Genomic DNA, 12,065 nt, shown 5'->3' with positions numbered 1-12,065 from the left:
TCACCTATCCCACCTTCCCAGGTCAGGGACTATAGTGGGTAGTATGTTATTCTGGAAAGAATGCTAGATTTCAAACAGACCTGAATTTATATCCCTGTCTGGCCAGTTTTACCTTGTCTGTCTGACTTGGGGCCAAATCATTTAAACTACTCTGGCCCTACATTTCCTCATCTGTAATAGGGCCTAGCTTTTTAAACTGTGGGTTGTGACCCCATATGGGGTTGCATAACTGAATGTGGGGGTCGCAAAAAATTCGGCAACAGTAAAAGGTTATGTGTACCTATTTTATATACCTATATACCCAGGGTCACATAAACATTTCACTGGCAGAAAGGGGTCATGAGTAGAAAAAGTTTAAGAAGCCCTGGATTAGGTCACAGATTTAGAACTAGAAGGGATCTTGGGGTCACCTAAAGACCTTTCAATTCTAAATCAAGGTTCTAGTGGCTCACAGAGAACATGAGCAAGAACCAGAGAGAAATCCCAATATTATATCCCAGTTTTATAGTGAAGCACTTTAAGGATTACAAAGCACTTTTCTCAGAAAAACCCTATGGGGTGGGGGCAGCTAGGTGGCGCAATGGATAAAGCACTGGCCCTGGATTCAGGACGACCTGAATTCAAATTCAACCTCAGACACTTGACACTTACTAGCTGTGTGACTCTGGGCAAATCACTTAACCCTCGCCCTGCAAAAAAAAAAAGAAATGAAAAAGAAAAAGAAAAAGAAAAACCCTATGGGGCCAGGAGTAGTTAGCCCATTTCATAGGGTTGTAGCCAGGACTATTGATTCTGAGTTCAGTACTCAAGTGACAACTCAGAGACTGAGATGTCAAACTTAGTGTCACCAAACCCTGGGTTCTAATTCTGCCTTCAACTTTAAAAGTTATGTGACCGTAAGCAAGTCGCTTGACCTCCTTCATCTATATCTAATAATATGTAAAGTACCTAAGTCATTGGCTTGTGATAGAACTCAAATGAGATAATATATGTAAAGCATGTTGTAAACTTTTAAATTCTATATAAATCTCATCTATTAGTTTCAGTTATTATTTCTTTTGATGCCACTGGGTTGAGTAATGGATAGGGCCATGGGCCTGGAGTGAGGAAGACCTAAGTTCAAATCTGGCCTCAGATACTTATTAGCCATTGGACCCTGGGCAAGTCACTTAACCTCTACCTATCTCAGTTTCCTCAACTATAAAATGGAAATAATAATAGCACCTCTTTCCCAGGGCTGTTGCAAGGAATCAAATAAAATAATATTTGTAAAGCACTGAACACATTCTTGGCACATAGTAGGTGCTTAATAAATCCTTCCTTTTCTTCTCTCCCCTTCCTACTTCATGCTGCACATAGAACAGTGACAATGTCATGTCCTTGGATTGGGTTTCAGTATCGGTTCCAAAGATGAGACAGCAGACTACATGAAGCAAACCTGGCATCCAAAGGGCAGACACATGGCAATGCAGTAATGGAGAAGAAAAGAGAAGTTATACACAGGGTTTGGAGGAGTGAGGCAGACGTGGAAAGACCAACAGTATGATAAGCAGCCAGAGCTCATCAGACCACCGACCCTTCCACCTATGCCACCTCCCCCACTTTCCTCTATTTATTTCCTCTTTTTATTTATTTTCTACTCTTTCCTCTATCTATTTCTCCTCTCAATCCCTATCTTCCCCTCCTCTCTCATTCCTGTTTTGCCAAGCTCTTAAATGCCTCCTCCTTCTCCATCATCTCTTCTTCTTTTGCCTCTCCTTGAGAGTAGAAGCAATCTTTCCAAGATTACATGGCTAACAGGTATGAAAAGCATCAACCTAAGGCTTCTCCTGTGTTCAGATGCCACAAAGAAAAGCATGCCTAAATAACAGAGTTAAAATTCCCCAGCCCCAATTAACACTCAAATTGACATGTTGGGCCACCTCAGGACCTTAGCCAAACCTGATTCCCCAGTATCCCCTTCCATTGGCACAGCTGGTCAAGCCCTGACTCAGCTGACAAATTTCTCTACCCTGCTTTCTTCACCTACAGGGGACAATCACTAGCCATCCTGACTTTTGTCTTGCCACTGGACTTCAGTGACTCTGGAAGAGAGAATGAGGCCAACTGCTCTGTGCAAGTCCACCTCACTTAAATCCAATTCATTTGAAAGTCCAGACATCACCCTGTGATATCACTGGTTCTCTTTGAAAAACAAAGGATGAACAACAACAGGGGATAGACTGAACACCAGGCCAACTGCTAGGTCTGAACACCAACCCCAATTCACAGTCCTACCAACTACCGTCCAAACAGCCCAAGAAATAGAGGAGAGCTCTTTACCATTAGGAGAGGTTTCTCCGTGTGGTAGCTAAAAAGGTTCAAACTCATAAAATTATATTCTTTTGTAAACAAGACATTGGAGACAACAATGCAAATGTCCAAACTACCAAAATAATCATACATGTGTAAATGGGTGGCATCCTTATTTTCAGCCATATCCTTATCCTTAAAGATAGTTTCTGAGATCCCCACACAACAAACCCAATTGCAAGACCTCCCTCCACCTCCACTTACTTTAGTTTGATCATCGGCCTTGAAAACATAGCAGATACTCTGCCGGCTTGCTGCATTTTCCTTAATCAAACAAGCAAAGTAACTTGGATCATGGCTATTATGAATCAGTTTGTGGACCTGCTGGGGCTTATATTCGAAAATGCTGGAACAGATGAGTGGATCCCATTGCTGACTCTTCCCTGGGTCGGGTTCACACTTCAGGCAGGCAGGAGAGACACAGAGCCGGATTTGAGTGACAGAAGGCTCCTTTTTGGAGGACTGCATACTGAGTCTTCGGACCTCTGCTACTACCCAAGGCAACATGGGCATGGTTGTCAGAGAATGTACAGGCAAAGAGCCCACTAGCTGAAGACTGAAGTCCACTGAGATCTCACTAGGAAATGCATATTTCTTGGCTGTAAATGTTATGGGTTCCATCTTAAAAAAGTCTTGGACTGAGCAGTCACCACTGGTTTTTTTACTTCAGATGAAGCAATCTTTTTTTTTCTTTTTTAGTAAATCTTTTACTTCTGACACAGAACTCTGAAAAGAAAGAGATAATGACAATTTAATCATTTAGAACTTCCTTGTTTCATTCAGTCATTTTCCAGTTGTGTTTGACTCTTTGCAACCCCATTTGAGGTTTTCTCGGCAAAGATACTGGAGTGGTTTGCCATTTCCTTTTCCAATAGAACCTCCTACTTTAATCTAAAGAAAACCCCAGTTCAAGAAGAGTTAAGTATTGGACTAAGTCAGTCTCAGAATAAATGGCTCTCCAAAACTGTAACACAGATATAAAAATCTATGCTAATTGTCTGGGTGGTACAGCAGATAGAACATCAAGCCTGGAGTCAGGAACATCTGAGTTCAAATCCAGCCTCAGATACTTGCTGTGGCCCTGGGTAAGTCATTCATCTCCTATTTGCCTCAGTTCCTCAGCTATAAAATGGGGTACAATGGAGAAGAAAATGGCAAACCACTCTAGTATCTTTGCCAAGAAAACACTAAATAGGGTCACATAGAATCAGGCAGACATGGCTGAATGATTGAACAACAAGGTTATAAAAACATCACTAGAGAAGAGCATTATAAAGATGCTAACGCAGAATTCACCACCAAAGGCAAACATAATAGTAAAAATAATCTCACGATTTGCCTGAAAGTCTTTAATTCACAGGATCATAGGTGTGGATGTAGAAGAGATCTCAGAAGCCACCAACTTCAACCACTTCATTTTACAGATGAGGAAACTAAGGCACAAAGAGATTAGGCCCAAGGTCACATGGCTAGTAAGTGTTAGAGTAGGACCTAAACTTGGGTCTTCCTCAGTCCAAGTTCTGCACTCTATTCCCTTTGCCACCTACCTAAGCTATATGTCCAAAAATAAAAATTTAAGGCAGCCAAACTCAATATATTTATGATCCTAAATGAAAAAATTATCTGCTGAGAAAATATTGTTTTATCTAAGAATTAATAAACTAGTTTTGAGACATCATTTGCCTAAGGAAACAGGTGACTGATGATTTTGGGCCCTTATGCACATAAAGAACCCTCTGAAATCTCTCTCTCTCTCTCTCTCTCTCTCTCTCTCTCTCTCTCTCTCTCTCTTTCTCTCATTCTCTCTTTTGGTGAGGCAACTGGGGTTAAGTGACTTGCCCAGGGCCACACAGCTAGTAAGTGTCAAGTGTCTGAGGCTGGATTTGAACTCAAGTCCTCCTGAGTCCAGGGCCAGTGATCTATCCACTGCACCATCTAGGTGCCCCAATCTCTATTTTTCTCAAAAGATATGCATTCAAATTTCAATTTCTCTGAAATTTGGATTTAGAATATAGTTCTAGTGGCTATTTTTCTTGTTATAATCTGTGTACATATATATGTATATATACACATACACACATGTGACTGTTTTATATTTGCATATATGTACATAGGTGTAGGCATACATATAGTGTGTATAAATATGTCACTATTTCAATAACACAACTATATCATACTTCATTACTCCTTGGTACTCACACCACATCAGTAACTTTCTGTCCCTCCAGTTGATGAGAGCAGTCATGAATTCCAAATCCTGCATTTAAGAAGTGGGCCCAAGAAAGCCATCTCTTCTGGCTCGAAGGTTTTGGGACTTCTCTGGATTTTTCCACCATGCCCCTGTGCTGGGTACCTTTTCCCCCAAACTCCTTTTCAGCCTCATTTTGTATGTTGTATTTCTCCAATAGACTATAAGCTCCTTGAGGGCAAGGACGTTCTTTTTCACATTTGCATCCCCAGCTTAACACAGTACTTGGCACATAGACTTAATAAATGTTTGTTGACTGACTAACTGATTAAAAACAACTTAGCAGATAATCTTCAAGAGTTGCTAGGGCTAAATGCATTCCTTGGCAGCCATCCTGGCACCAATCCTTTCCAAACTTAATTTGGCTGGTCCTCAAACAAAAGACATTCAATTCTTCACCAGGCCTGTACTCAAAGCCCTTTCAGTTTCTTAGAAAATGCCCAAGCTTGCACTCCACTGGCATGATATGGAGAACCTGGGGCCACCTCCACACAGAGATGAGGCAGCAGAGGAGAATGTTGATGGAGAAGTTAGACTACATTTCAGGTTGCCTTTTCATTAAAAGTTTTATGAAAACATCCATATTCAATTTAGAAGGGGGCAGCTAGGTGGCACAGTGGATAAAGCACAAGACCTGGATTGAGACACTTACTAGCTGTGTGACCCTGGGCAAGTCACTTAACCCTCATTGCCCCACAAAACCAAACCAAAACAAAAACATATTCAATTTAGATCTCTGATATACTTCATGAAAACATAATTGTTTTCTTTTACATTTGGGCATTGGACTCCTGGAGATTTTAAAAAGTTCTTTTCAAACACATCCAATTCTCATTTAAAAGCGGTATTTTTTTATTATTGTAGATGACAAGACCCATGAAATATCTGGCTCAGTTTTCACTTCTGTAACTGAAACTATTTCAAAGTTTTATCTGTTGACAGCTGCTAATCCCAAGATTGGGGAAGAGGAATGTCCTATGATTATTACAAAGGATATTAATGCAATGATGAAACATGTTCCTTACATGAGGTGATACACTTCAGGTACAGACTGAGACAGATATTTTTTGGATGTGGCCAACGAAAGAATCTGTTTTGTTGGACTATCCATATTAGTTACAAAGATTTCATTTTTGGTTTGGGGGGTTTGTTTGGTTGTTTTTAATGGGAGGGAGGAGATGAGAGAAAGAGGAAAATAGATTTTTGTTTGTTTTAAAACAATTTTTTAAAAAGGATATTGATTAAATAATTCATCCATTCAACAAATGCTCATTTATTTATTCATTCATTCATTTATACATTCATTCATTTATTTATTCATCTTTTCATCTATTTATTTATCCATCCATCCATTTATTTATTTGTTTGTTTGTTTGCTTGTTTATTTAGGATTTTTCCCCACCTTACACGTAAAAACAAATTGTGACTGGTTTTTTTTGGTGGGGCAATGAGGGTTAAGTGACTTGCTCAGGGTCACACAGGACATTGATTTTTAAAACTTTGTCTTCCGGGGCAGCAAAGTGGCGTAGTGGATAAAGCACCAGCCCTGGATTCATGAGGACCTGAGTTCAAATCCAGCCTCAGACACTGGACACTTACTGGCTGTGTGACCCTGGGCAAGTCACTTAATCCCCATTGCCCCACAAAAACAAAAACAAAAACTTTGTGTTCCAAATTCTCATCCTTCCTCCCTATCCCTCCTTAAGAACTTAAGCAATTCAATATAAGTTCCATTCAACAAATGTTAAAATTCTAGCAAGTATTGTAGATAGCATGGTTTTAAACATGATAGTAACAGGCACAATAAAACTACTTTTGGGGCAGCTAGATGGCGCAGTGGATAGAGCACCGGCCCTGGAGTCATGAGTACCTGAGTTCAAATCCAGTCTCAGACACTTAATACTTAACTAGCTGTGTGACCCTGGGCAAGTCACTTAACCCCAATTGCCTTACTAAAAAAAAAAAAAAACAAAAAAAACTACTTTTAATCTTTGTGTAATCTAATCAGATATCCAAGTAGGCCTATGCCACACAACTATAACTATCAAATTTAATCAATTCAGCCATTGAGGGCAAACCAATTTGCAAGTGAAATAAGTACTCAAGTTTGCACCTTTTTAACAGTTATATCAATACATACAACCTTAGTTTTAAGAGACAGATTTTTAAATTGTAAAGAAATCCACGAAGGATTTATAGCATCAATGGAAATAGAGCTGTCAGTACCTCTTAGCGGAAAGCAAAAACACTTATAATTCTACTAATTCAGGATTTATAACCATTCCAACTGGGCTGAAGTTTACTTTTTCTTCATCTTTGAAAAAAAGTTTAAGGCAGATTAACAGCATAAACAATAAATAGAGAACTATCCAGCTTGCTAAAGAAAACCAAACATTTTCAAGTACTTAGCAGCATCTTAGATGCAACACACGTGGGCCATTTAGGTATAATTTCAATTGATTCTTATCTAGTGACTAAAGCAGTTTTTATCACCCACATACACGGTAGGTACTTGAAGTTACCATATATGAATATGTGTATGTGTATGTATCTATGTATGTATATGAAGGAATCAAAACTGTATTTCTGGGACTGAATTGAACACTATTAGAGCATGCCCACCATATACCCAGCACTTGGTTAGGCGATGAAATATATAAGAAGCTTATAGTCTCCTTGGGAAAATAAGATCTATGTACATGAAACAAATACAGAAACACTTTGTGCCTTTTGTTTCGTTTTGTTTTAAACTATGTCTCTAATTTCACCATTTAAGGTAGCTTTAAGTGAGGAATTTTCTCTATCAATGATAATAAGCACTTTTATAGGCTAACAGAGCTGCCTGGGGGTATTGAGAAGTTAAGTAACTTACCCAGGGACACATTGCCAGTCTGTGTCAGAAGTAGGATTTGAACCCAGGTTTACTTTTTTCAAGGCCAGCTTTCTATACCCCATACACAAATCTGTCTCTCCTTCACCTGACCAGTTAGTATATTATAATAGCCTCATCCTAAGTCAAGAAACTCTGTCTCATAAGTTCAATTCTCCGAAGACCAACCTAGTTCTTGTCTTTGTTCTTCACTCTTCTACCCAGGTATAATTTGTGGCCACCAACCTCAACCTGAAGGCTGTTTCCCACTCCTTAAGTAACATAACAAACAGGTCCTACAAATAGATTACTTAAATACTTTGATGAAGTCCAGGTTTCCCAAGTATGTATACTTCCTCCCCTAGTGCAGATCACAGCTTTCCACATGTCTTTTCATCCTATGTGATTTTTAAAAATGTATCTTTCCATAAATTTTCTACAAAATGTGCTCACTAGAGGTCTTTATGTGGTTCTTTTATTATCTCAGTGATATCACTTCAACATTCACATTGTCTTTTATTCTTACAACATGACTAACCCATCTCTCTTTCTGGTGCTAACTATCCATGAAGAATTTTTATGCCACATTTCATGAGCAATATTCATCATTGGTACCATGCTGCAGGCTACATAAATCCATCCAGTCTCTTCCCATTGTCCCTTGTGTTCCTTATAATTTTGATATTTCTGAGACTAGTGTTCCATGATAAATAGTCAGTTAGGGTCATCAGAAAAATATTAGTGTCAAAGAGTCAGACTTTTGTAGCAGTAAGTGGCTAAGGCTCACTGAAAGCAGTGAATAAAAATGAATCCTGCCCACTACTTATTACCATTATAACCCTGGGCAAGTTACTTGCCCTATCTAGGCTTCCATTGCTTAACTCATGAAGCAAGATGGTTTGAATAAATGTTTCCTATAGTCCCTTCAAGCTCTAAATACTACAATCCTATGAATGTCCCAAGCACAACACAGTTCTCTGTTCCTAAGCAATTTGGGGCCCAGCTCATTGCCTATCTACAGCGCCTGTGTCCAAGAGACAGATACAGAGATGGAAATCCATGGACTAACTGCATGTCCAGCTTCATGTCATAGTGTGGGATATACCCATTTTTTGTTTTGTTTTGTTTTGTTTTTTGGTGAGGCAATGGGGGTTAAGTGAAGGGATATACCTAGTTTTGATGCACTTCATATTTCCAATGGGGATAGATAAATTAATCTCTCCCACAGAATACTTTGTGGTATTCTAAGGTTTGATAAAATTAGGACAATTTCTTTGCAAATAGGAGCATTTGAAGAGTCTCAGCAGTAGCAGGAGAACCTTCTTTTATTTGGGTTCTACATAGGCCATCTTCATTAGCATAAACGTTACATGAGCACATACCTCCCTGTTTTATGCCCCATTTGACTTTAATACTCAGTGGATCAGTGAACAAAGTTATCACCATAATCACATCCATCAAAAAAAATCTTATTTAATTTTAGCTTTATCTAAGTAAAGCCTTTAAGGCTCTATTTTGTTACATACATCAGATGGTTAAAAAAAAAAGTTAACAACCAATAAGTACAGTAGCATTTTATATTTCCCAAACTTTTGAGTCCTTACTAAATTATTAAAGATAAGATCTCTTATAAAAATCCTCTGTAGGGGCAGCTAGATGGCGCAGTGGACAGAGCACCGGCCCTGGAGTCAGGAGTACCTGAGTTCAAATCCGGCCTCAGACACTTAACACACACTTACTAGCTGTGTGACCCTGGGCAAGTCACTTAACCCCAATTGCCTCACTTAAAAAAAAAATCCTCTGTGAAAACATTTTGTTCAGAGATACTCTTTTTTTTGGTGAGGCAATTAGGGTTAAGTGACTTGCCCAGGGTCACACAGCTAGTAAGTGTTAAGTGTCTGAGGCCGGATTTGAACTCAGGTCCTCCTGACTCCAGGGCCGGTGCTCTATCCACAGCACCACCTAGCTGCCTATATATAGCTGCCACCTAGCTATATATGTAAATAACTAAATGTAGGGGCAGCTAGGTGGCACAATGGATGGAGCACCAGCCCTGGAGTTAGGAGTACCTGAGTCCAAATCTGGCCTCAGACATTTAACACTTACTTGCTAGCTGTGTGACCCTGGGCAAGTCACTTAACCCCAATTGCCTCACTTAAAAAAAAAAACTAACTGTAAGTTATGTTATATAACTATGTTATTATATCATACCTAACTATATGTAGATAAAATAACAATACATGCAAACAACTAACTATAAGTTATTATAGTAACTAACTGGAGGTTATTGTTAAAATAATTGTATATAAATAACTAACCATAAGTTATTGTGTTATAATAACTATATATAAATAAATAACAATATGTATAAATAACCATTTTCATAAAGATCTTAAAGATGTGAGATATGGATTTGTAGTCATTGATGTTGGAAACCATTTTGTAGTAAAAGAAAAAAATACCTACTGTGTGATCATTTTCCTTTCTAAAAAAAATCTTCCCTTATTTCAATATTGTATATTGATCTCTAAACTATTCTTAAGTTGTGCCACCTTCTGGCCCAGATTTCCTCTATATGTATTTGGTCAGAAATAGTCACTGTTTCTGATACCATCTTAAGAGCAATTGTCACTTCCTCACCTTGTACACCAGTTAAGAATCCAAACATGCTGTTTCAACCATCAATGCAGATTAGAACACTACAGAAATACCAACAGACCTATACCATGTTATGTCAGTTTGTTGGCCTCTTACTTTCATCTATACACTGGCTCAGCTATATTTTATAGCAATATCTTTGCAGTCTTGTTTTCTCCTCAATTTTCCAGGGAGGTGACACAATCTCCTCTCATCCTTCCCTATAACGTTTTGCAAGTAAGTTTATTCCCTGACACTGACCGTGTCTCTCTGCTTCGCAATGAGATTAAGGTTTTTCTAGCTGAGATAGTTTCTGGAATCTCTCAACTTCCTTGTTGTGAAAATAGTTTTAAATTATTAAACTGCTCCAAGAGGTCTTTCCACAAAGTTCTACTTTGATGTTTCCCTGTGGTGTGGTGATGACCCAGTGAGGATCTATCATACTAGAAAAGCTTTGCATGTGATCTTGGGAACACAGAATCTGTTTTCTGAAGACTGGTCTAGCTAAGTTCAGAGAGACTCATTACCAGAAGGTTAGCCATCTGATTAAATCTTTGGCGATGGCAACCCATGAAACAAAGAAAAATACAAATGGCTCCCAGTCCTGTTCAGTCCTCTTCCATGTCTGCAGCACCAGAGACAGAATGGCAAAAAAAGGGGGCAGAGGGTGCTAAGAATTATGCAATTTTTAGGCTTTCTATAAACTTTAATTTAGTCATAGGCACTCTAAAGGTAAAGTCTTGGTCCAATGACCAACAAGTCCTCCTTCAGAGGAGCTTTATCATATCAATTTTGTCATTCTCTCCAAGATCAAAACCAAAAGAAGGGGCGGCTAGATGGTGCAGTGGATAGAGCACCGGCCCTGGAGTCAGGAGGACCTGAGTTCAAATCCGGCCTCAGACACTTGACACTTACTAGCTGTGTGACCCTGGGCAAGTCACTTAACCCCCATTGCCCCACAAAAAAACCAAAAAACAAAAAACAAAAGAAGTTGGAAAGATGGCTTGGAAAGGCAAAGAAAAGAGTATGGGAAATTGGCTTTATCATATAATATGCCCAAAGGCCACAGGAAACATTTTCATGAAACATTTGGTTATCTTGTACTGTAGTATTTATTATGTGTGTAAGTATATAAGCATATATGTGTATATGTGTGTGTGTGTATATATATATATATATATATAAATGTGTGTGTATATACATACATACATATACCACCAGGAAAATAATTGCAGATTATACAGCAACATGGGTTTAAGAAGATAATTATAAAGAACTTGACAATATCTTCCCAATTAAATCAACAATCACTTTCAATGATTTCAATGAATAGGTGGGAATAGGTGAGAAGTGTGATAAATATATAGGAAACATTAAAACTATTTGATACTGGTAAAGAGATAAAAGTCAACCAGTGAGACAAATTAGGTACACAATAAACAGGAACAAACGCACATAGTAGCATAATGTTCAATAAACCCAAAGCATCCTGGGCAAGGACTTACTGGTCAACTAGTCCAATTACAGGAAAATTAGAAAGCATCCTGGCAGAAATTGGGTTTAGAACTACATCTCACACAGGGTACCACAATCAGCTCCCAAATGGATACATGACCTACATATAAAATGTTACCTCACAAACAAATTAGAGGAGCAAGGAAGGAAAGAAATAGGTATCTTAATTACAGATAGGGTAAGAGTTCATGATGAACAAGGCATAGAAAAGACCACAGAAGATAAAATGGATCATTTTGATTACTTAAAGTTTATAAGTTTTTGCACAACCCCCCCCCCAATTTTAGTTAAAATTAGAAAGGAAACAGCTGAGGGGGGAAAGCACTTTGTAGCAAATATCTCTGATAAATTATCTGATTTCCAAGATATATAACAAAGTCATTCAAATACATGGCAGCCATTCCCCAGTAAAGCGGCAAAAGGATGTAAAAAGGCATTTTTCAA

General features: G+C 38.5%; 1 protein-coding gene across 5 annotated transcripts in view; it reads right to left on the bottom strand.

Annotated features, from left to right (window-relative positions):
- Positions 1–12,065, bottom strand: part of TBC1D1 (TBC1 domain family member 1) — a 316,594-nt gene that overhangs the window by 286,201 nt on the left and 18,328 nt on the right. For all 5 annotated transcript variants that reach the window (XM_043971867.1, XM_043971868.1, XM_043971866.1 and 2 more), the window contains one exon: positions 2,557–3,078. In XM_043971867.1, coding sequence (XP_043827802.1) covers positions 2,557–2,973 — 417 coding nt within the window. In that variant the 5' untranslated portion in view covers positions 2,974–3,078. The remainder of the gene's footprint in view (positions 1–2,556; positions 3,079–12,065) is intronic.

The sequence above is a fragment of the Dromiciops gliroides genome, chromosome 6, assembly GCF_019393635.1.
Source record: "Dromiciops gliroides isolate mDroGli1 chromosome 6, mDroGli1.pri, whole genome shotgun sequence".
NCBI lineage: Eukaryota > Metazoa > Chordata > Mammalia > Microbiotheria > Microbiotheriidae > Dromiciops > Dromiciops gliroides.
Note: the sequence above shows the minus strand (reverse complement) of the source record. Positions and strands in the feature narration are given on the sequence as shown.